We start from the raw sequence: 21,877 nt of genomic DNA on the forward strand, positions 1-21,877 counted from the left end.
GGCCTAACCAAAGTCTTATAAAGCTGCAACATGACATCCTGACTCTTGTCCTCAATTCCCTGACCAATAAAGGCAAGTATGCCATATGCCGTCTTTACCACCCTATCTACTTGCATAGCCACTTTCAGGGAGCTATGGACTTGAACCCCAAGGTCTTTCTGTATATCAATGCTTTTCAGAGTCCTACTATTAACTCTGTGCTTTTCCTTGACGTGAGCAGCACCTCATACTTATCTGCCATTTCTCCGCCCTGCAACTGATCCATATCCCACTGTATCCTTTGACAACCTTCTGCATTATTCACAGCTCCACCAATCTTTGTATCATCTGCAAACTTACTATCCCATCCATCTACATTCTCACCTAAGTCATATATATCACAAACAGAAGTCCCAGTGCAGATACCTATGGAACACCACTAGTCACAGACCTCCAACCTGACAAACACCCTTCCACCACTACCTTCTGTCTTCTATAGGCAAGCCAGTTCTGAATCCGCATGGCCCAATCACCATGGATCCCATGCATCTTCATCTTCTGGATGAGCCTACCATGAGCGACCTAGTCAAAAGCCTTACTAAAATCCATATAAACAACATCCACTGCTCTACCCTCCTTGATCACCTTCATCACCACCTCAAAACATTTAATCAAATTAGTAAGACATGACCTGCCCTTTACAAAGCCACGCTGACTGTCCCTAATTAGGCCATGCTTTTCCAAATATGCGTAAATCTAATCCCTAGGAATTCTCAAAGAGCTTCCCAACCACCGATGTGATACTCACAGGTCTATAGTTTCCTGGATTATCCCTATCTCCCTTCTTGAACAGAGGAGCAACATTAGCTACTCGCCAGTGCTCCAGTCCCCCTCCATTGGCTACTGAGGATATAAAGATCATGGTCAGAGCCCCAGCAATCTCCTATCTTGTCACTCTTCGTAACCTGGGGTTGATACCATTGGGCCCTGGGGACTTCTCCACCCCATTGCTGTTCAAGAGATCCAATACCACTTATTTCTTGATCTCAAAATGCCCTCGCATGTTAGTGTGTTCCATAGAAATCTCACTATCCTCCATCTCCTTCTCCTGGGGTGAATTCTGATGCAAAGCCCTCCTTAGGAACTCACCCACATCCTCTGCCTTCCAGCACAAGTTCCTTTCTCTAAACTTGTGTGGTCCTACCTTCCCCTGAATTATCTTGTTTTTAATGTATTTATAGATATGTATCTATATGTTTATGATTATATGATAGCTGAAATGGCTAATTAATATCTGACATCACAGTGGCTTGTAATTATTCCATTCTGTTGTTCCCATGAGTAGTTCAGTTGCTGGGCAGTTTGATGGGATCTGGGACCGAGGTTCTCTACAACCTCTCAACACCTCTGACAGACAGCGGTGAGCACATCACTTTCTGATTTCACAGACACAAATTAACTTCTGGTATGTTATCTCCAATCATGTAGGATATGATGCTCGGTGTGGAGTATTTTCATGCTTATCTTTTTCATTTTGAAAATCAAAATCTGGATAGAATAGCAAATTCATTGTTTAACTTCTCCTTTTCGGAGTATGCTTTCTTTTGTACTTTTGAAATGGAAGAGCAGCATTTGATATCCTCAAATTTCACTGCTGTTTATGAGGTCCATTCTGTCAGTCTATAAGCGGACTTTGTTCCCAAGAAATTGGAAGTGCTTACCTGGAGAGTTTCTCATTGCAATCGTTAGTTGTTACGCTGTCCATAGAATTCAGCAACACCACATTGTGTTTGTGCGATATCTTTAATGTAGTAAAATGTCAAAAACGTTTCAGACTAATGTTATCAAATAAAATTTGGCACAAACCGTGTAAGGGGATAATAATACAATTAACCAAAAGGTTAATTGAAACAGTAGATTGTAAGTATACTTCAGAAGAGAAGAGAAATTAGGAGAGATACTGGGCAGTTTAGGGTGAGAATTCCAGAGTTTTGGAACAAGCTAAAGGTATAATTGGCACTTGTGGGAGTAACCAAAATCAAGGTTGTGTAAGTAGCTAGATTTTGAGGATTACAGAATTCGTGGCTGATTATTGCTGTTAAGTACCATACATCTGGAACCAATATTAACACTATTCTATATATTTGCAGAGCTACAGATTATACTCGTCCAGCTTTCACCTTAAGGCTAACATTGCCTCCTAACATGGAGTATATAATTTAATAATAGGGACTGCAGGGAGAAGTGAGGTCACAGCATAACTTGGAAACAAGTCCCAACAACCAGTTTCATATTAATAGTTGCAGTGAAACCTCTGAAATAAATTGAAACAAAGATTGTTAAAAACCTAACAAGCACCTAAAAATCTAAAAAAGTTAAAGTATATTGTTGAAAAGAAAAATACTGTTAAATCATTTTTAATTTGATTTTTTTAATATTGGTTTTATATTGCAAGTGCATACAATCAAGATGTATCATTATCAGCAGATAGTTCATAATTAGTCAAAATCAAAGTTTCAAATTTGTTTAACTTTGGGATTAATTTTTATACAGGAAAAGTATTTGTGTTACAGAGGGTGCCACAACATAAGAGAAAGTGATCGCAGAAGCAAAAAAGCCAAGAAACTCAGTCAAAATTAATTTTATAAAAGAATCTTGAGTAATATCACAGAATTTTAATGTGTATAAAGATTATTTTAAGTCTTTCTTGTCTCTTTCAGTTATAGCAAACTAATGATAACCCTAATGGCCAAAGGGTGTCGATATCTTCTGGACACTTACGTCTGTACGAAAACTGATTTTGATGGTAATGATAACTGTGTTTTCTATTATATCCCAAATTTATTTCGATAAACTACGATGATTGAAATGTTGGAACCAAGCAGCAGGCTAGGTGCATCTGTGGAGAGAGAAACAGTTACTATCTTAGATATAAATATACATATGTAATGTTTATTGTTTTGAGTGTAATTAGCATGCAGTGCACAACTGAAGATAGTGTAAACAAGAACACACAAATGGCAAATTGCATGACAGTTCAGTGGAAAGGAGGAAGGAGGTGTTGCTTTTTGCCTGCAGTGACTTGAAGTTTGAAACAGAAACTAAAAGTTTTCATTCCCTGTTTTGGTGCTGAGTCCACGTTAGCATGCAAATAAACATAATCTCATAGTATATAAAACAGCATAAAGAATAAAGACTTGAGGTTAGGAAGAGCAGGATGTGTCCAGATTGTGGCATTTAGGAACTTGCAGACTGTCCAAAGTGAACACATCTGCAGTCAATCTCTTCCATTTTAAAATTGTCCAACTGAAAGTCGTTGAACTAGAGTTCAAGCTGGAGTTAAGGTCCTTATGATCTTATTAAGGAAGTGAACACTTCTTTTAGAGAAAGGAAATAGTTCAGAGCCTATGGGATGAAGAATGATTTGTGTGATGAATATCGATTCTTCATCAATGTATAAGTCATTAATCTAGACTTGTATTTATTTTAAAACTGGTGAAGCATTTGGAACCTGTTCTTGTGTTTTACCTTTTATAGGCTTACCACCCAAGATCTCGGAAAGCGAAACTCGGGATTTGTTTGGTGAGTTGGTTTTACTTGTCTTTTTATATTTTAGTGTGTGTTCATCTTCAAAATTTCAAGAGTCTCATTTAAAACTGCACTACCTCATATTGCTGTTTCAACAATAAAGAAAATTACTTTTCTTATTTGTCATTTTGTTTATTTTCTTTGTAGAATGTTTTTTTTTTAAATCATTTTCATGATAGATAACCATGATGTTACTTACAATTTTTGACTGCCCTTTCTAATGACTTGTCCCCTCTGACCAATGCCCTAACTGCAGCCAATGGAGAAGACAATTTCTCTTTAGTTCACTCAACAACTGATGCAGATGGACTCTCACTCAGCATCTACTGCTGCTGATAGTCTACCTGATATTGGAAAGTTCCAAAAGGATTGCAAGTGTGGGGTATGTTTTTACTAATGTTCCATACTAAAAAGCAGCACTTAAAATGCTGACTATGAATCAATCTAGAAGTGACATGAACGGGCTGATGGACACCTAATGTCATTTGGAATTTGAGAAGCTAGTCTTTCTCACAATTGTGCAAACGAAAAGTTGATGATTTCAGTGATAAAATGATCATTGAAAACTAATGATTCCAACACACACTCAGAACTAGCTTGTAGTAATGTAACAAAACAAATCTGATATGAGTTAATGGTGTCCATAAATTGTACAAACTTGTATCTTCTACTGTCTTGCCACTGAAACAGAACATTACCTGCACCCCCCCCCCCCCCCCCCCCCCCCCAGCAAAAGCTGATAGCCACAAAGATTCTGGATCAAGATAGGCTCTGAATAATGTTTACTGGTTTCTTGTGTCCCAGAATAGCAGAAATTAAGCTTCCTGCTGCTTATCTTTCCAGCTGGTTTTCAGTAGCAGTCAGAATTAGAACATACCAGTGGTTTGAAAACTAGGGAGCCTGATAGTTTACCATTTCTTTGGCATTTGCTCCTTGCCAATACTGTTCCGATCCCAATAGTTCCAAAATAAAGGTGGCCCTTTGTAACTCGGGACAATCTGTGATGTGAATAAGGATGGTAGAGGGTAGAAAGTCTTTTTTATTGGCCAATGTCTGAGTAACAAGGAAAGGGAGTCTTCTCATTGTTTCATGTCTCTTTACCAAAATACTTTTATTTCACTAAATATCTAAGTCTGGCAATTGGGACTGAATTTGAAAATCAAGAATATTGAAGTGTTTAATATCGTACCATTTGCCCTATGTAAACTTGCTTATTGCACTGAAAATGGTGAGCTGCCTTACTGCTAAAAGGAAACTCTTAAGACCTGAAAGGACAGCTTTTGGAGACATTATCTGCAAAACAAAAAAAAATTAATGAGCATCATCCCAGTGTTGTATACTGGGAATAACTGCCACAGTACACTGGGTAAACTCCCAGGGATTAGACTCTGGACACCAGCTGTCTTTTCTGACACTGATTTCCTGAAACCATTGATCTCATGATATCATGTTGTAAATGAGACTGATATATAAGACCATAAGACACAGGAGCGGAAGTAAGGCCATTCGGCCCATCGAGTCCACTCCGCCATTCAATCATGGCTGATGGGCATTTCAACTCCACTTACCCGCATTCTCCCCGTAGCCCTTAATTCCTTGTGACATCAAGAATTTATCTGAATTCCACAGGCCCACCACACTCTGGCTGAAGAAATGTCTCCGCATTTCTGTTCTGAATTTACCCCCTCTAATTCTAAAGCTGTGTCCACAGGTCCTAGTCTCCTCGCCTAACAGAAACAATTTCCTAGCGTCCACCCTTTCCAAGCCATGTATTCTCTTGTAAGTTTCTATTAGATCTCCCCTTAATCTTCTAAACTCTAAAGAATACAATCCCAGGATCCTCAGCCGTTCCTCATATGTTAGACCTACCATTCCAGGGATCATCCGTGTGAATCTCCGTTGGACACGCTCCAGTGCCAGTATGTCCTTCCTGAGGTGTGGGGACCAAAACTGGACACAGTACTCCAAATGGGGCCTAACCAGAGCTTTATATATCTTTAATTGTCACAGTTCCTTCAAATGATCTGTGGACTTTGAATTTGTGTTTTGCTGTTCCCTTTGTTTTTTGCAGGGAGCTGTTGAAATTTCAGGTCACATTTTAAGCTTGATTCTAAGTGACCACTGGGGTTGTGGAAATGAAATTTTCACCAGCCGGTGAAATCCCATTGCTGACATTTTGCAGCAAAGCAGAAAGTATCTATGAGAATGTGAAACACAATATAAATGAATCACCCTGAGCATTAGTTTAATATACTTTTATTTGTTTACTGGGGTAGTCATAAAGGCCAGCAACTAAAAGAGCAACATCTATGTTTTGTTAATTTCCCTGGATAGTTTAACACTGGCTCTGAGATCTTTTCACACTCACTGCAGTTCTTGTGGGTGCCACTTGGTGGGAGTAGAAATCCAGGTCTGATCATTGACATGAAGCAACATTTTGGATCATGTTAAACCTATTTTGATAGATGTTTTGAAGTCTTCTGTGCATATCCATTTAGGAACTTCTGCTCTGGCAATGTTGATAACTCACTTGGCCCAGCTCTTTATCAACACGTTAAGGAATTCTCTTGGTATACATATGGTTTTGATCCTTACATCTGAGTTCCGGATAACCATGTGTGACAGTATCCTAACATCTTTTGTCAGTTAGGCAAGACCAATAGCAAGAAGGTTTAAGCAGATAAGCTTCATTATTTTAATCAGTTACATTCCAGTTATGTTTTTACATGGACCTAAACATCTTGAAGTCCGAGTTGTGGGTATCTGCACTTCCTCTATCAAGACTTGGTTAAGCAGGTGTGTCAATTGAAAAATTACAACACTGAGGTCATTCAGCCCATCATGTCTGTGCTAGCTGAATAAACTAGCCGACCATTCTAATCCCTCCCACCTAGTCTGTAGCCTTGTAGGTTCCAGTGCTTCAGGTGCAGACCCAGGATCCTTTTCCAATGAGTTGATGATTTTCCTCCTCAGTCACCAAACTGGACAGAAAATGCCAGACACTGACCACGCTTTGAGTGAAAATGTTTTTCTTCATGGCCCTTCTAATCCTTCCACCAGTCACCTTAAATCTGTGTCCCTGGACAATTAACCTATGGACGAGGGGAAAATTATCTCCACTGCTCGCTGTATCTGACCCGCTCATTATTTTGTATACCTTATTGAAGTAGGAGAAAGTGAGGACTGCAGATGCTGGAGACCAGAGTTGAAAAGTGTGGTGCTGGAAAAACACAGCAGGCCAGGCAGCATCCGAGGAGCAGGAGAATCGACGTTTCGGGCATAAGCCCCTCTTCAGGAATGAGCCTGGTGTGCCAAGCGGGCTGAGATAAAAGGCAGGGGGAGGGGTGCTGGGAATACGATAGGTGGAAGGAGGTGAGGGTGAGGGTGATAGGCCGGAGAGGGGGTGAGGGCGGAGAGGTTGGGAAGAAGATTGCAGGTCAAGAGGGCGGTGCTGAATCTGGGGGTTGGGACTGAGATAAGATGGGGGAGGGAAAATGAGAAAGCTGGAGAAATCTACATTCATCCTGTGTGGTTGGAGGGTTCCTAGGCGGAAGATGAGGCGCTCTTCCTCCAGGCGTCGTGTGGCCAGGGTCTGGTGATGGAGGAGGCCAAGGACCTGCATGTCCTTGGTGGAGTGGGAGGGGGAGTTAAGTGTTCAGCCACAGGGCGGTTGGGTTGGTTGGTGCGGGTGTCCCAGAGGTGTTCCCTGAAACGTTCCACAAGTAGGCGGCCTATCTCCCCAATGTAGAGGAGACCACATCGGGTGCAGCGGATACAGCACGTCAATCTCTGCCCCCCCCCCGACCGTCTCTGCCCCCTCACGACTAACTCCGCCCCCACTCCAAGCTCCAGCTCCCAGCCCTGCCGGATTTTCACCATCACTCCAGACCTCCCCTCTCCTGAGGATGAACGATCAGTCCTCAGCAGAGGCCTCACCTTCATCCCCCCCATGCTCCCGGATCAATGAGTTCGACACGCGGCTAGACATCGAACAATTCTTCCGCCGCTTTCATCTCCGCGCCTACTTCTTCAACCAGGATTCTCGCCCACCCTCTGACGACCCCTTCTTCCACCTCCAACACACCCCATCCACCTGGACACCCCGTGCTGGCCTCTTACCCGCCCTCGATCTCTTCATATCCAACTGCCGCCGTGACATTGACCACCTCAACCTGTCCACCCCTCTCACCCACTCCAACCTCTCACCCTCACAACGTGCAGCCCTCTGCTCCAACCCCAACCTCACCATCAAACTGGCAGATAAGGGAGGCGCGATAGTAGTTTGGCGCACTGACCTTTACACCGCTGAGGCTAAACGCCAGCTCGCGGACACCTCCTCCTACTGCCCCCTTGACCATGACCCCACCTCCCACCACCAAACCATCATCTCCCAGACCATCCATAACCTCATCACCTCAGGGGATCTCCCATCCACCGCCTCCAACCTCATAGTCCCACAACCCTGCACCGCCCGTTTCTAACTCCTGCCCAAAATCCACAAACCCGACTGCCACGGCCGACCCATTGTCTCAGCCTGCTCCTGCCCCACCGAACTCATCTCTGCATACCTCGACACGGTCCTGTCCCCCTTAGTCCAAGAACTCCCCACCTACGTTCGGGACACCACCCACGCCCTCCACCTCCTCCATGATTTTCGCTACCCCGGCCCCCAACATCTTATCTTCACAATGGACATCCAGTCCCTGTACACCTCCATCTCCCAACACGAAGGCCTCAAAGCCCTCCGCTTCTTCCTCTCCCACTGACCCAACCAGTACCCTTCCACCGACACCCTCCGAAGACTGACTGAACTGGTCCTCACTCTTAACAACTTCTCCTTCCAATCCTCCCACTTCCTCCAAACCAAAGGAGTAGCCGTGGACACCCGCATGGGCCCCAGCTATGCCTGCCTCTTCGTCAGATATGTGGAACGGTCCATCTTCCGCAGCTACGCTGGCAACAACCCCCACCTTTTCCTCCGCTACATCGATGACTGTATCGGCGCTGCCTCGTGCTCCCACGAGGAGGTGAGGAGGTTGAACAGTTCATCCACTTTACTAACACCTTCCACCCCGACCTCAAATTTACCTGGACCGTCTCAAACTCCCCCCTCCCCTTCCTAGACCTCTCCATTTCTATCTCTGGCGTCCGACTCGACACAGACATTTACGACAAACCGACCAACTCCCACAGCTACCTAGACTACACCTCCTCCCACCCTGCCCCCTGTAAAAACGGCATCCCATATTCCCAATTCCTTCGCCTCTGCCGCATCTGCTCCCAGGAGGACCAATTCCAATACCGAACAGCCCAGATGACCGCCTCCTTCAAAGACTGCAATTTCCCCTCCGACGTGATCGATGATGCTCTTCACCGCATCTCCCGCACCTCCGCCCTTGAACCCCGCCCCTCCATTCGCCACCAGGACAGAACCCCACTGGTCCTCACCTTCCACCCCACCAACCTCCAGATACATTGTATCCTCCGTCATTTCCGCCAGCTCCAAACAGACCCCACCACCAGGGATATATTTCCCTCCCCACCCCTATCAGCGTTCTGGAGAGACCACTCCCTCCACGACTCCTTCGTCAGGACCAAACCCCCCACCAACCCAATCTCCACTCCCGGCACCTTCCCATGCAACCGCAAGAAGTGCAAAACTTGCGCCCACACCTCCCCCCTCACTTCCCTCCAAGGCCCCAAGGGATCATTCCATATCCGTCGCAAATTCACCTGCACCTCCACACACATCATTTACTGTATCCGCTGCACCCGATGTGGTCTCTTCTACACTGGGGAGACAGGCCACCTACTTGCGGAACACCTCTGGGTGGCACGGTGGCACAGTGGGTGGCACGGTGGCACAGTGGTTAGCACTGCTGCCTCGCAGCGCCAGAGACCCGGGTTCAATTCCCGCCTCAGGCGACTGACTGTGTGGAGTTTGCACGTTCTCCCCGTGTCTGCGTGGGTTTCCTCCCACAGTCCAAAGATGTGCAGGGTCAGGTGAATTGGCCATACTAAATTGCCCGTAGTGTTAGGTAAGGGGTAAATGGAGGGGTATGGGTGGGTTTCGCTTTGGCAGGTCGGTGTGGACTTGTTGGGCCGAAGGGCCTGTTTCCACACTGTAAAGTAATCTAATCTAATCTAATCTAAAACCCGCACCAACCAACCCAACTGCCCCGTGGCTGAACACTTTAACTCCCCCTCCCACTCCTCTAAGGATATGCAGGTCCTTGCCCCCCTCCATCACCAGACCCTGGCCACACGACGCCTGGAGGAAGAGTGCCTCATCTTCCGCCTAGGAACCCTCCAACCACACAGGATGAATGTAGATTTCTCCAGCTTCCTCATTTCCCCTTCCCACCTTATCTCAGTCCCAACCCCCAGATTCAGCACCACCCTCTTGACCTGCATTCTTCTTCCTGACCTCTCTGCCCCCCCCCACCCCCTCTCTGGCCTATCACCCTCACCTCCTTCCACCTATTGTATTCCCAGCACCCCCCCCAATTCCCTCCCTTTTTATCTCAGCCCACTTGGCACACCAGCCTCATTCCTGAAGAAGGGCTTATGCCCGAAACGTCGATTCTCCTGCTCCTCGGATGCTGCCTGGCCTGCTGTGTTTTTCCAGCACCACACTTTTGAACTCTACACCTTATTTAAGTCAATTTTCAGCCATCCCTACTCTAAGGGAAACAGCATGAGACTGTCATGTGTTACTTAATCCATTGCTTTGTTTGCCCTCCCCAAATGCATAATCTCACACACCTCTGGACTGAGTTTTGTCCCCCAATTTTTTTGCCACTCAACCAAACCATTGATAACTTCTCTGTCAGGAGAAAACGTGCACTGAATAATGAGCCGAACCGAGCCAACCAGAAAGTTTGAATTTAAAGTAACTTTGTTTATAGTTTCTGCAGAACAGTAATGATGCCAGGTACTCAGCTGACCAAAAGAAACACACCGAGCAATCACATGCAGCATTTTTAAAATGTGTAGAAGCCAAATGTGCAACAATTATTCTCCCCCTCACCCACCTTCCACTTTTGATTCTCTGACCTCAACTGTGGATCTTTCTGGTGCCCTATGATTTTTTTCTTTAATAATTGCTTGGCAGTAAAAAAAAACTGCAAAAGGGATGAGCAAGTTGGCTACAGCACCATGTACAGTAAACCATTCAAGTGGAGTAAGTAATAGGAATGCATAATTACTATTCTCCACAGTTTTGAGCATGTATCCCAATGGCTATGTTCTCTCCCTTCTGCTAGGGTTAAGGAGATTTCTTCAGAGAGGAGCTTGGTGGAAGGAGAAGGATCCAGTGCTCATTGACCACTTATGTGCAAAGGCATTGCTAGATCTAAAAACACAATTCTGTTAAACAGTTTTGAACATCTAGGAGCTGAGATGAAAAGCAGAATCTCCAAGGATTCTGTGGATTACTGCCAGAGCTATGGGCAAACTGGCATAGGATAAGTAAAGTCAAAGTTAATGTATGGCTCAAAGATTTGGTGTGAGAGGATGGGGTTCACTTCATGGGCCAATGTCATCAGGACTCCGATAGAAAGAGTGGGTGAGATGGGCTTCACACGAACAATGCTGGAACCAGTGTCCTTGCAAATTGAATACTTAAAACTATAGAGAGGGCTTTAAACTAAATAGGTTCAGTCAGTAGGTGGTTCTGGAGAAAGGATAATGTAAACCTCCAAAACAAAAGGATATGGCAGTATTAGAGGGCAGCTATTTAGATAATGGGACAGAGTGTACAAACTTTTTTTTATGCAGCAAGTAAAGTCCAAGATGATTAAAATGGTAAAAGGGCAAAAAAGAATGGCTTCCATGTAGTATGCAGAACAAAACAAAAACAAAGTAATAGCACAAGTAGAAATGTATGGGTATAGCCAAATGGAGATATGATTACATGGAGAACAAAGTTGGGAACCAAATACTCAGCCTCTGTGACTTTTCGAAAGGGTAGACTAAAGGAAAGTTTAGTGGGGTAGCTTCATTAATATGGGATGGAATAAGTACGATAGGAAGAACTGATCTTGTATTGGAAGATGTACTATACATGCATATGTTTGGATGGAGGTAGGAAATAACAATGGGAATAAAACATTTCTATAGGCCTCGTAACAGTAGCTATATTGTAGGACAGACAATAAATGTTGAGATAATGAGGCCATGATCTTTTGGGGAAACAGGGTCCATAACATGGTAGAATTTAGCTTTCAGTTTGATAGTGAGAAATGTGGGTCAGAAACAAATATGCTAAACTTTTTTTTTTAAAAAAAGGTAATTACAATGGAAAGAGGGCTTAGTTGCCTAGAGTGGACCTGGAAGAGAATTTAGCAGAAAGGATGGTTGATTAGCAGTGGCAGACATTCAAGAAAATAGTTCATGGCTCACAACAAAGATGTATTCTGGTCAGGGCATGGTTAACCAAGGAAGGTACAGATAGTATCAAATTAAAAGTATAAAACATAGAATATGGCAAATCTGCTGGTAAATCAGAGGAGTGGGAAAACAACAAGAGGTGACCAAAAACATAATGGAGAAGGAAATAAATGATCAGGATAAATTTGCGAATGATATAAAAATGGACAGTAAGGGCTACTGTAGACACTTTAACAAAGAAACACCAGATCCAAGGGAATTTAAGCCCATAGGAAAATGATGCTGGTGAAATAATAGAGAACCAGGAAACAGCAGTGGAGTTGAATAATTCCTTTACATCAGTTTTCATGGTAGAGGACATTAATAGCACTCCAAAAATATGAAATAACCAAGGTGCCCAAAGGGAAGGCATATGAAATAAGCATGATGGCTGTCACAAGACGAAAAGGTAGTAGAGAAACCAATGGGTCTAAAAGCTGGTACATGCCCTGAACCTGATTGATTTCATCCTAGGATATCAAAGCAAATAGCTATGTGGATAGTGGATGCACTGTTGCAATTTTCCAACAATCTTTAGATTCTGGAAATGGCCCAGATTATTAGAAAACTGCCAATGTTACACATTTCTTCAAACAGGGATGGAGTAAAAAAAAATGTAACTGTAGCCCAGTCAGCTTAATATCGGTCATTGTGATAATGTTAATTACAAAGGATGTTAAAACAGAGTATTTAAAATGCATAGGGACGGCACGGTGGCTCAGTGGTTCTCACAGCACCAGGGTCCCAGGTTTGATTCTAGGCTTGGGTGACTGTCTGTGTGGAGTTTGCACATTCTCCCCATGTCTGCATGAGTTTCCTCCAGGTGCTCTGGTTTTCTCTCTCAATCCAAAGATGTGCAGGTCAGGTGAATTGGCCATGCTAAATTGCCCATAGTGTGAGGTGCATTAGTCAGAGGGAAATGGGTCTGGGTGGGTTACTCTTCAGAGGGTTGGTGTGGATTGGTTGGGCTGAAGGGCCTGTTTCCACACTGTAGGGAATCTAATAGTCAAGCAGAATCAACATGGTTTTATGAAGGGGAAATCATAGTTGTTAAATTTATTAGAAATGTTTTGAAGAGGTAACAAACAAAACAGATAACAAACAAAATCAAAGACCCCTCCCACCCCAGTTATATTCTCTTACATCTTCTTCCATCAGGCAGAAGATACAAAGATTTGAAAACACAAATCAACAAACTCAAGAACAGCTTCTTCCCTACTATTATCAGATTTATGCATGGAACTCTCCTATATGAGAGTTGATCTTTCTCCGCACCTTCTCTGTAGCATTAACACTATATTCTGCATTCTATTCAATTAGCCTGATGTACTTAAGTAAGGTTTTATTTGTCTGGATAGCACACAATGAAACTTTCACATTATGTGACAAAAATAAATCAAATCAAAAGATTTGAAGGGGAACCAGTGGATATAATATATTTGGATTTCAAAAGGTATTAGATAACACATATACGACTATTTAATGGTGTTGTAGGTGGTATCATAGCATGAATAAAGGATTGGTTAACTAACAGTTGGGATAAAGGAGGCGCTTTCATGTTGACAACCTATACATAATGGAGTGCCACAGAAACCATGCTAGGTCCACAATTAATTATTTGAATGACTATTATTACCAAGTCTGTAGATGAAATAAAAACAGGAGGAAATGCAAGTGGTGCAGATGACACAAAAATAGGTAGGCAAAAAGTGGTGAGTCAACAGAGAGATGCGAATAGGTTAACTGAGTGTGGAAAAATCTGACAGGTAAAATAAGATGTGGAAAAATGTGACGCTATGCACTTTGGCAAGAAGACTTTAGTATTGTTTAAATGGAGAAAGACTATAGAAAGCTGCAGCACAGAAGGATTTGAGGGTTAGTGGCATACCTCCAAACACAAGGTATTTTCAAGTTGCTCTTCTAAACAGAACCTCTCTGCCTCATATCTGCTGATCATCTAATGCTTTGTGAAAGCATAACCAATAATGAGAATATCCTTAATAGAACTTTAAAAAGGAAGCTATTGTGTGTTGGTGAGTATTTGGTTTGCAGTTTCAGTCACAGTTCTATTCAAATGGACAGTTATCTAATGTGAATCTTCAAAAGCAGTTAGGAATACCCATCAGTATTAAAGCTTGTAATCACTGGTATCATTTTTCTTTTATAGGCCATGCCTGCAACATTCATTTGCTGGACTCAACTGACAAATTGACTGGAAAGCAAAAGTTGTTCGGTCTAGAAGGCTTCATTGAGGAAGTTCATCTCATTACATTGAAGTCAGATTCTTCCTGAATATTTATGTAATAACATTGTATTTTTGCTCATTTGAATTCTTCCAATGTTCAAAATAGCTGCAGTTTCATGAGTTTCTTCATAGAATGAGGTAATTCACTCTGTGGCACTGTTATTGGTAAGCTCCTCAACCATATGATTTTTAAATCAAGGGAATTCCTGCACTTGATTTTTTTCTTTCTAGTGGGAGAACCCTGATTTTCATTTTTGTTAAAGCAGGGACTGTCCTTAAATATTCTGTAAACACATTTCATAAATTTAAAAAGCATCTTAAATTTCTCTTGATAACTCAAGGATGTGTTTCACTACAGCTGATTGATTGATTGATTGATTAATTAATTAACCAGAGCTAGACTGATCTTCACCTATATTTCATAATTTAAAGCCAAGCCTTTGCACACATACTTAACTATCATTTCCATATCCTAGAAGTAATAGCAATTTCCAATATCATGAAGGATTTCTCTGTGACACGCACATCTATGTCAAATGATGTATACGAGGGGTAACTGAACTTGAAACATTAACTCTGCTTAGTTGCTAGACATGATAGGTTTCTCCAGCACTTCCTGTTTTTGTTTCAGATCTCCAGTGACCATAGTTCTTCATTTTATTTAAATGATAGCATATGCCTGTCAACTTTTTCAAAATGGTGTTGTCTGTTTCTCTCCGTTGAATGACATAAAAACTGTTCAGAGATGCATCACTGTGCATTTCCCAGCATCACAATCATTCATGGTTACACATGCCATGCAGCCACCAAAATATTTTTTTTGCTGAGTAAACACAGAAAATAATTCCTTGCCAATGTTTTGATGAGTACATTAAAATAATTCAGCCTCTGCAACAATTTCAGAAACATCAAACCATTTTGTAGACAGCCTTGTAATATACATCAAACAAATGGTGCAATTTTAATTTTTTTTCATTTAATATCTAAATTAGATGTTTTTTAAAAAGTCAGCAATTACTTATCTGTTTAACAACGTTTTGTGCAAAGTAATTTTAATCAAAAGAACAAAATAATCATGCATTTTACCATGACAAATTTTGAACTACAATAAATGCATTGATAAGAAAAGTGGACTCATTAGGTGTCAAAACATTTGTTTTACAGTTGACAGAAGACCTGTAAGCCAGAAGCTATTCAGAGTTTGCACCAATGATAGGGAGAAAATGTTTAAATATTACAGTGCAAAGATCACCATGTTGAGTTTTCAGAGAACGCAGCATACAGACACTTTCCTGGTGGGAATTTCAATGGACTGCACTTCCTGGATTCTAATCTTGGAGTCTGAGGTTCTCGTGTGGTATACCACTATGCCAATGTTGACTCATTTGTGCCAAGCACTGTTCTAATTCTTATGGTGGAGTTAGCAGTGAAGTTTTTTTTAAAACACAAGGATTTTGTCTTCGTTAAATATAACACTGAACAGTGTTTGGTAACAAACTATTTTGTTTAGAGTAGACTTGTGAATGTGGCCAATGTTAGAAATGAAATGAAATGTATAAACTTTAGCACCTAACATTTTTAGAATTTTATATTAATACTTGATAATTTCACCTGAAGCAAAGGAGCGATCTATTCCCGAGGAAATCTTAACAGATTTCAATACATTTTTTCGAAAGCTTCTAGTTCAAAGCAATGTATTTTTAAAAATGTTGTCATAATCAGTTTTATAAATATAAACTTTTTTCACTTTCAGGATTGTTCAGGTGAATCATTATTTTGGCACAAATCACTGAAGCAAGCAATTCCATGGAACATTTCCTCTCTCTGGACAGAAATTCAAGCTGTTCCCTGTGGCACATTTGACTGGTGGGGAGCATTTAATCAATGGGGAGGGTGGTAGGTATAGACACCACCCCAATTAGGTCTATTAGTGGTAGGCCAGCACATCCATTAAATATCACCTTTTCTCTCTGAATCAAAATCTCACAGTTGGATGTAAGAGATTTCTGGTACTATTTCCAACAATTCCTGTTGAAGGGCTTATGCCTGAAACATCGATTCTCCTGCTTCTCGGATGCTGCCTGACCTGCTGTGCTTTTCCAGCATCTCTCATGCTATTTCCAACAAGAACAGCAGACTTATTACTGGTGTCCTGACCAATATTTACCATTCAATCAGTGTCAAATAAACCCTAGCCCAAGTCTTCCATAGTCTGGAATAGCAACAGCCCACATATACAACATTACAAATCAGGACTCCACAGAGATCCCAACACAATGACAATGCGGGAATTGCCCAGGAAATTTCAACTTGTAATGTTGTAATGGGCAACTCCCCAGCACCTTGGAACCTGAAAACTTAAATCCTCAGAGTTTAATATTTTTGAGGTTCCAACTTGGATAGTTATCTTGACATAAACCCTTCTCCCAACTCCTTTCTTTCCCCCCCCCCAACTCAATTCATCCTTGACCCACCACAACCTATATCCTCCTCAATCTGCACCTTTCCCCTCCAAACCTATTAACCCTCAAACTCTATCTAACCAGAACCTGACCCACTCTCACCATCCAACTACTCCCTTGACTAATGCATGACTCTGACTACACTCAACTCTTCCCTGCCATCCTCTGATACACTCCAAAACCCATTACCTAACCCACCTGCCTTCCACCACAATCATCACCTTATCGCACTACCAACCTTCCCGCTGACCACCTTGGCCACTTACATTCCTACATATTCAGACAAATGTTCTGGGTCATGGAATTGTTGCTTAATAGAACACGGTAACTATTGCCTTAGAAAGGGTTATAGCTTCTGCACACATTTTCAACACTGCTCCCACTGAGGTTTCCTGTGCTTAATGAGTTTGGGAGTATCCAATTTGTCTGGTCAGTGTCACAAAACAGGAATTCAGACACTGGCCAGAAGATATGGGCCATCATCCAGTCATTGTATTGTTACTTGTAAAGTGTGCAGTTTGGTAGCTGCAGCTCCTGCCTTACAAGAATGTAATTTCTTAAAGTACTTGTTCTAGGCCACTGGTTATAATGTGCTTTGGAACAACCTATGGCAAGGTGACAGCACAGAAAACGGCTGCCTGGATCTTTGCCTCCGCTCACTTTTTGGAGTAATTCACCCGCACCACTGTCCTGCACGTTTTCATTTTTAGATGAAATCTAAATGAGAGGGAGGTCAGTTTTCACAGAGGGAGCTGGAGACGGATTCAGCATGGAATGTTATTATCATCTGAGAAGGGCAGTGACTGGGGAAGGGCAAAGGGCAGTGACCGGGGAAGGTGTCCTACAAGGCAGGCTAATTCCGGGCTGAGCCGGTGACCAGATGGCGCTGGCCATCAACAAGGGAGACTCGACCCCCACCCGGGAGGTGGACCGGAGGCTGTGCCGGGGAGAGGAGCCCAGCCTCCTCCCCCCTCACCCCGGGAGAAGGGGGCGATGAGTAGCGCCGGCTCCGAGAGGCAGCAGCCCCGAGGCCTGATCAGGGACATCGAGCTGCATGTGCTCGAGTGTAAGGTGTGCTTCGAGAGGTTCGGCAGCAACCCGGGCCGCCGGCCGTGCGGCCTACCGTGCGGCCACGCCGTGTGCTGGCCCTGCGCCTGGGCCTTGTCCCGCACCGGGACCGCGACCGCGCCCGGGGGGCAGCTCGAGTGCCCGTTCTGCCGCTGGAGCGGGCCCGTGTCCCGGGCCGCTGACTGCCTCCCCCTGCTGCAGCTGGCCGAGCTGGTGTCCGCCGCGGCGGCGGGGGCGGGCGCCGCCGAGCCCCTCAGGCCCGGGGAGTGCCCGGCGGAGCTCCGCTCCGTGTTCGGGGGCTGGGGTGAGCTGCTCAACCCCCGGGGCCTGGCGGTCTGCTCTCACTCCGGGGCCCTGGCTGTGGTCCAGGACGGCGAGCAGTGGCTGCGGCTCCTGGAGCGGGGCGGGGGCCCGCTGCCAGGTCCAGGCCCCGGCCCCAGTGCGGACGAGCCGCCCATCTACCCGCTGGACGTGGCGGTGGCCGGTGGCGGGCGGCTGCTGGCGGTGACGGACGCCGGGGACAGGTCGGTGAAGGTGTTCGCCCGCGGGCCGGGCGGCCGCCTCCAGCTGCTGTTGACTGAAGGCGGTTTCGGCCTCCCCTGGGGCCTGGACAGCGGCTCGGAGCCCGAGCGCTTGGCGCTGACCGACTGGGCCCGGGGCTCGCTGCTGCTGCTCGAGCTGCAGCCGCCCGGCGGGAGAGCGTCCCTCCGGCGGGAGAGAGTCTGTCACGGGCTCTGCCACCCCCGGGAGGTGGCGGTCAGCCGGCAGGACGGCTGCATCCACGTCGTGGAGCATCCCGGGCCCAGGGGTGGGGGCCGGCGCCTGAAGACCTTCAACAGCCGGGGGCAGCTGCTCCGTCAGGTGGACGGCCTGGGCCGGAGCCCCGGTGCCGGCCTCGGCATCTCCGGTATCGCCGTGGACGGGCAAGGCAACGTGCTGCTCGCCGACGGGGACAGCGGCACCGTGCTGTGGATGGGCGGCCCGGACAAGCGGCAAGGCCGCAGCCTCATCGAGCGGGGCCTAGTCCGGCCTGTGGCCTTGGCCTGGGCTGATGGTCACACCCTGATGGTGCTGGACGCTGGAGATCACACCCTGAAAGTGTACACGGTCCATTAAAGACACCGCAATAAACATCTCACCGACATCCCATCACTGTCACTGCAAAACCTCCCAAACACAAAGCACTTTGCAACCACGAGAAACACTGGGAATGAAATTCAACTTTTATTAGGGAGCTGCTATTGCAAATACTATGATTCTGCATACTTTATAAAAAGAACAAACTTTGCTGGAATTCGAGCAACAAAAGTGAATTAAATTATGTCATTTTAAATATTATTATATTATAACTTATGCCCTTTAAAGATCATTATAAATTATGTCGTTTAAAGAGAAGACTGAGAACTGTTAAGTGTAAGCTATTTTTTTTCCTGATTAAACATAAAATATCCTTTACTCTGTTTGAATTTTTCTCGTTTTCAGCTACTTAAAATATTTGTGTTTTTTCTCATTTCTCAAAAGAACCAGACTTTGGTGGTGTTATTGTATCAATTAACACAAAACAACCTTATCACACCCTAAAGTCCTTTGAAGACAATCAGATTACTTTGGAACCACAGTGACTGTTATAGAGTCAAACACAGCAGTCCATTTGTCCAGATGAAAATTCTAGAAATAACACTGAATAAAGAGCATACAGTTTTCTTCTTATGTTATTTGAAAAATATATTTAGTATTGAGTACAGGAGTTAAGAGGTCATGTTGTGGCTGTGCAGGACATTGGTTGGGCAACTGTTGGAATATTGTGTGAAATTCTGGTCTCTTTCCTATCGGAAAGATGTTGTGAAACTTGAAAGGATTCAGAAAAGATTTACAAAGATGTTGCCAGAGTTGGAGGATTTGAGCTACAGGGAGAGGCTGAACAGGCTGGGGCTGTAATCCCTGGAGCTTCGGAGGCTGACGGGTGACCTTATAGAGGTTTACAAAATTATGAAGGGCATGGATAGGGTAAATAGACAAAGTATTTTCCCTGGGGTCGGGGAGTCCAGAACTAGAGGGACAAGATATAAAAGAGACTTATGGGGCAACATTTTCACACAGAGGATGGTACGTGTATGGAATGAGCTGCCAGAGGAAGTGATGGAGGCTGGTACAATTGCAATATTTAAGAGGCATTTGGATGGGTATATGAATAGGGAGGGTTTGAAGGGATATGGGCCAGGTGCTGGCAGGTGGGACTAGATTGGGTTGGGATATCTGGTCAGCATGGACGGGTTGGACCGAAGGGTGTTTCCATGCTGTACATCTCTATGGCAGAAAATTGACAGCTTACCAGCTTTGAATAATGCCACAGAAACGTGTATATTGTCAGGAATATGGGGCATATGTTTAAAGTCTCATAATTCAGCAGTGCAATTCTCACATTGAAGTCTACATAATGTATTCAGGTTCACAATGGAGACTTCAAACCACAACCATCTGGCTTGAAGTCAAGAAGATTACCAACTGAACCAAGCTGGCATGAGTGCAGTTAGCCTTTAATTGATTAAAAGTAGTGCCCATTCTTTATTGTCAGTGGCAACAGACTATTCCACTGAGGAATATCACAGCTAAGGCCTGCTACATTTGACCATTCCATCTCCTGCAATACCACTGCTTGTCACTCAGCTGAGTGAGACTTGCTTTATCTGGATCTATACTTATTTATCTAACCACATGCAATGATTTCTCATCTGTTACCAGACCATTACCTCAGATCATCTACAATTGCTTAGGCCAGAAGCTCTGTGATATCCTCCTGCACATCTCAGCCTCTCTAACTTAGAGTCACAGAGATGTACAGCTTGGAAACAGACCCTTGGTCCAACTTGTCCACGCCGACCAAACATTCCAACCCAATCTAGTGTCACCTGCCAGCACCTGGCCCATATCCCTCTAAACCCTTCCTATTCATATACCCATCGAGATGCTTTTTAAATGTTGCAATTGTACTAGTTCCATCACTTCCTCTGGCAGCTCATTCCATACATGCACCACCCTCTGCGTGAAAAAGTTGCCCTTTAGGTCTCATATCTTTCCCCCTCACCCTAAACTATGTCCTCTAGTTCTGGACTCTCCCACCCCAGGGAAAATATTTTGTCTATTTATCCTATCCATGCCCCTCATGATTTTACAAATCTCTATAAGGTCACCCCTCAGCCTCCGACGCTCCAGGGAAAACAGCCCTAGCCGATTCAACCTCTCCCTTGCTTGCCTTCCTTAAGATACTCCTAGAGACCTATACTTTTGGTCATCTATGTATTGGGTCAGATTTTCTGAGGAATGGCAATCACACTCAGATTACCACTCCACTCCTTTTTTACATTAAGAAGTTACTCTGCATTTCTGACAGGAGATTCTGATTTGCACTCTATCACAAATGTGTAGTGTACTTTAAATCAAATAAGTCATTTGTAGTGCATGATAGGAAAAATCAAACTGCACCTCCTTATTCACAGCAATAGTTGCCATACTGTGTGACTTAAAGCTGCTGGAGAAAGTGAGGACTGCAGATGCTAGAGAGCAGAGTCGAGAGTGTGGCACTGGAAAAGCACATAAGGTCAGCCAGCATCCGAGGCACAAGAGAATTGACATTTTGGCATAAGCCCTTCATCATTACGCCCGAAACGTCAATCCTCCTGCTCCTCAGATGCTGCCTGATCTGCTATGCTTTTCCAGCACCACAATTTCAACTTAAAGCTACAGCATTCAGGCAGCACTTTGATAGCTCCCGTGAAAGGGTATGTACGTAAGGCAAGTGTGAGAGTAGAGTGCCATGTGGGTAAGGTTGTGGGTGGGAGAGATGAGGTTTTGGTCCCCTGGGGGCATGTGATTAGTTGTTAAATAGTTGTTAAAGATCTGTGGGTGCCGGAAATCTGAAACCAAAAAAACATTGTTGGAGGAACACAGCAGGTCTGGCAGCACCTGTAAAGTGAAGAACAGTTATTGTTTGAGTACAATGACTCTTCATCAGACCTCAATAGTGTTAACTTTGATTGGCTGGCTGGATGACGAAGAGTGATGCCACTAGCATGGGTTCAAACCCATACTGGCTGAGATTACTGTG

At 44.2% G+C, this 21,877-nt stretch overlaps 3 protein-coding genes across 7 annotated transcripts in view; 2 read left to right on the forward strand and 1 right to left on the reverse strand.

Annotated features, from left to right (window-relative positions):
• The window catches only part of LOC122564369 (putative thiopurine S-methyltransferase), a 46,438-nt gene extending 30,341 nt beyond the window's left edge, over window positions 1-16,097 (forward strand). The window contains exons 6-10 of one of the 3 annotated variants that reach the window (XM_087978622.1): window positions 1,325-1,399; window positions 2,700-2,785; window positions 3,517-3,561; window positions 14,165-14,297; window positions 15,996-16,097. In XM_087978622.1, the coding sequence (XP_087834748.1) occupies window positions 1,325-1,399; window positions 2,700-2,785; window positions 3,517-3,561; window positions 14,165-14,289 (331 nt within the window). In that variant the 3' untranslated portion in view covers window positions 14,290-14,297; window positions 15,996-16,097. The other 2 variants (XM_087978621.1, XM_087978620.1) reach the window with 2 other exon arrangements.
• Window positions 1-21,877, reverse strand: part of LOC148141147 (uncharacterized) — a 153,302-nt gene that overhangs the window by 84,321 nt on the left and 47,104 nt on the right. Inside the window, exon 4 of one of the 3 annotated variants that reach the window (XM_087978625.1) lies at window positions 2,645-2,878. The exons of the other annotated variants lie outside the window; for them this stretch is intronic. Within the exon in view, the coding sequence (XP_087834751.1) occupies window positions 2,808-2,878 (71 nt within the window). The 3' untranslated portion in view covers window positions 2,645-2,807. Of the gene's footprint in view, window positions 1-2,644; window positions 2,879-21,877 lie in introns of those variants that run through there. 3 annotated transcript variants of the gene reach the window in all.
• Window positions 16,894-19,227, forward strand: LOC122564368 (E3 ubiquitin-protein ligase NHLRC1-like). The gene has a single exon (XM_043719135.2). The coding sequence runs from the start codon at window positions 17,698-17,700 to the stop codon at window positions 18,886-18,888; it is 1,191 nt and encodes a 396-aa protein (XP_043575070.2). The 5' UTR covers window positions 16,894-17,697; the 3' UTR covers window positions 18,889-19,227.

This window comes from Chiloscyllium plagiosum, unplaced genomic scaffold, assembly GCF_037043375.1.
Source record: "Chiloscyllium plagiosum isolate Xiang-an unplaced genomic scaffold, Cpla_swu_hap1 HiC_scaffold_34, whole genome shotgun sequence".
Classification (NCBI taxonomy): domain Eukaryota; kingdom Metazoa; phylum Chordata; class Chondrichthyes; order Orectolobiformes; family Hemiscylliidae; genus Chiloscyllium; species Chiloscyllium plagiosum.

Excerpts from the sequence above, each read along its gene's own strand:
- LOC122564368 (XM_043719135.2), top strand. The coding sequence starts at position 17,698 with ATGAGTAGCGCCGGCTCCGAGAGGCAGCAGCCCCGAGGCCTGATCAGG.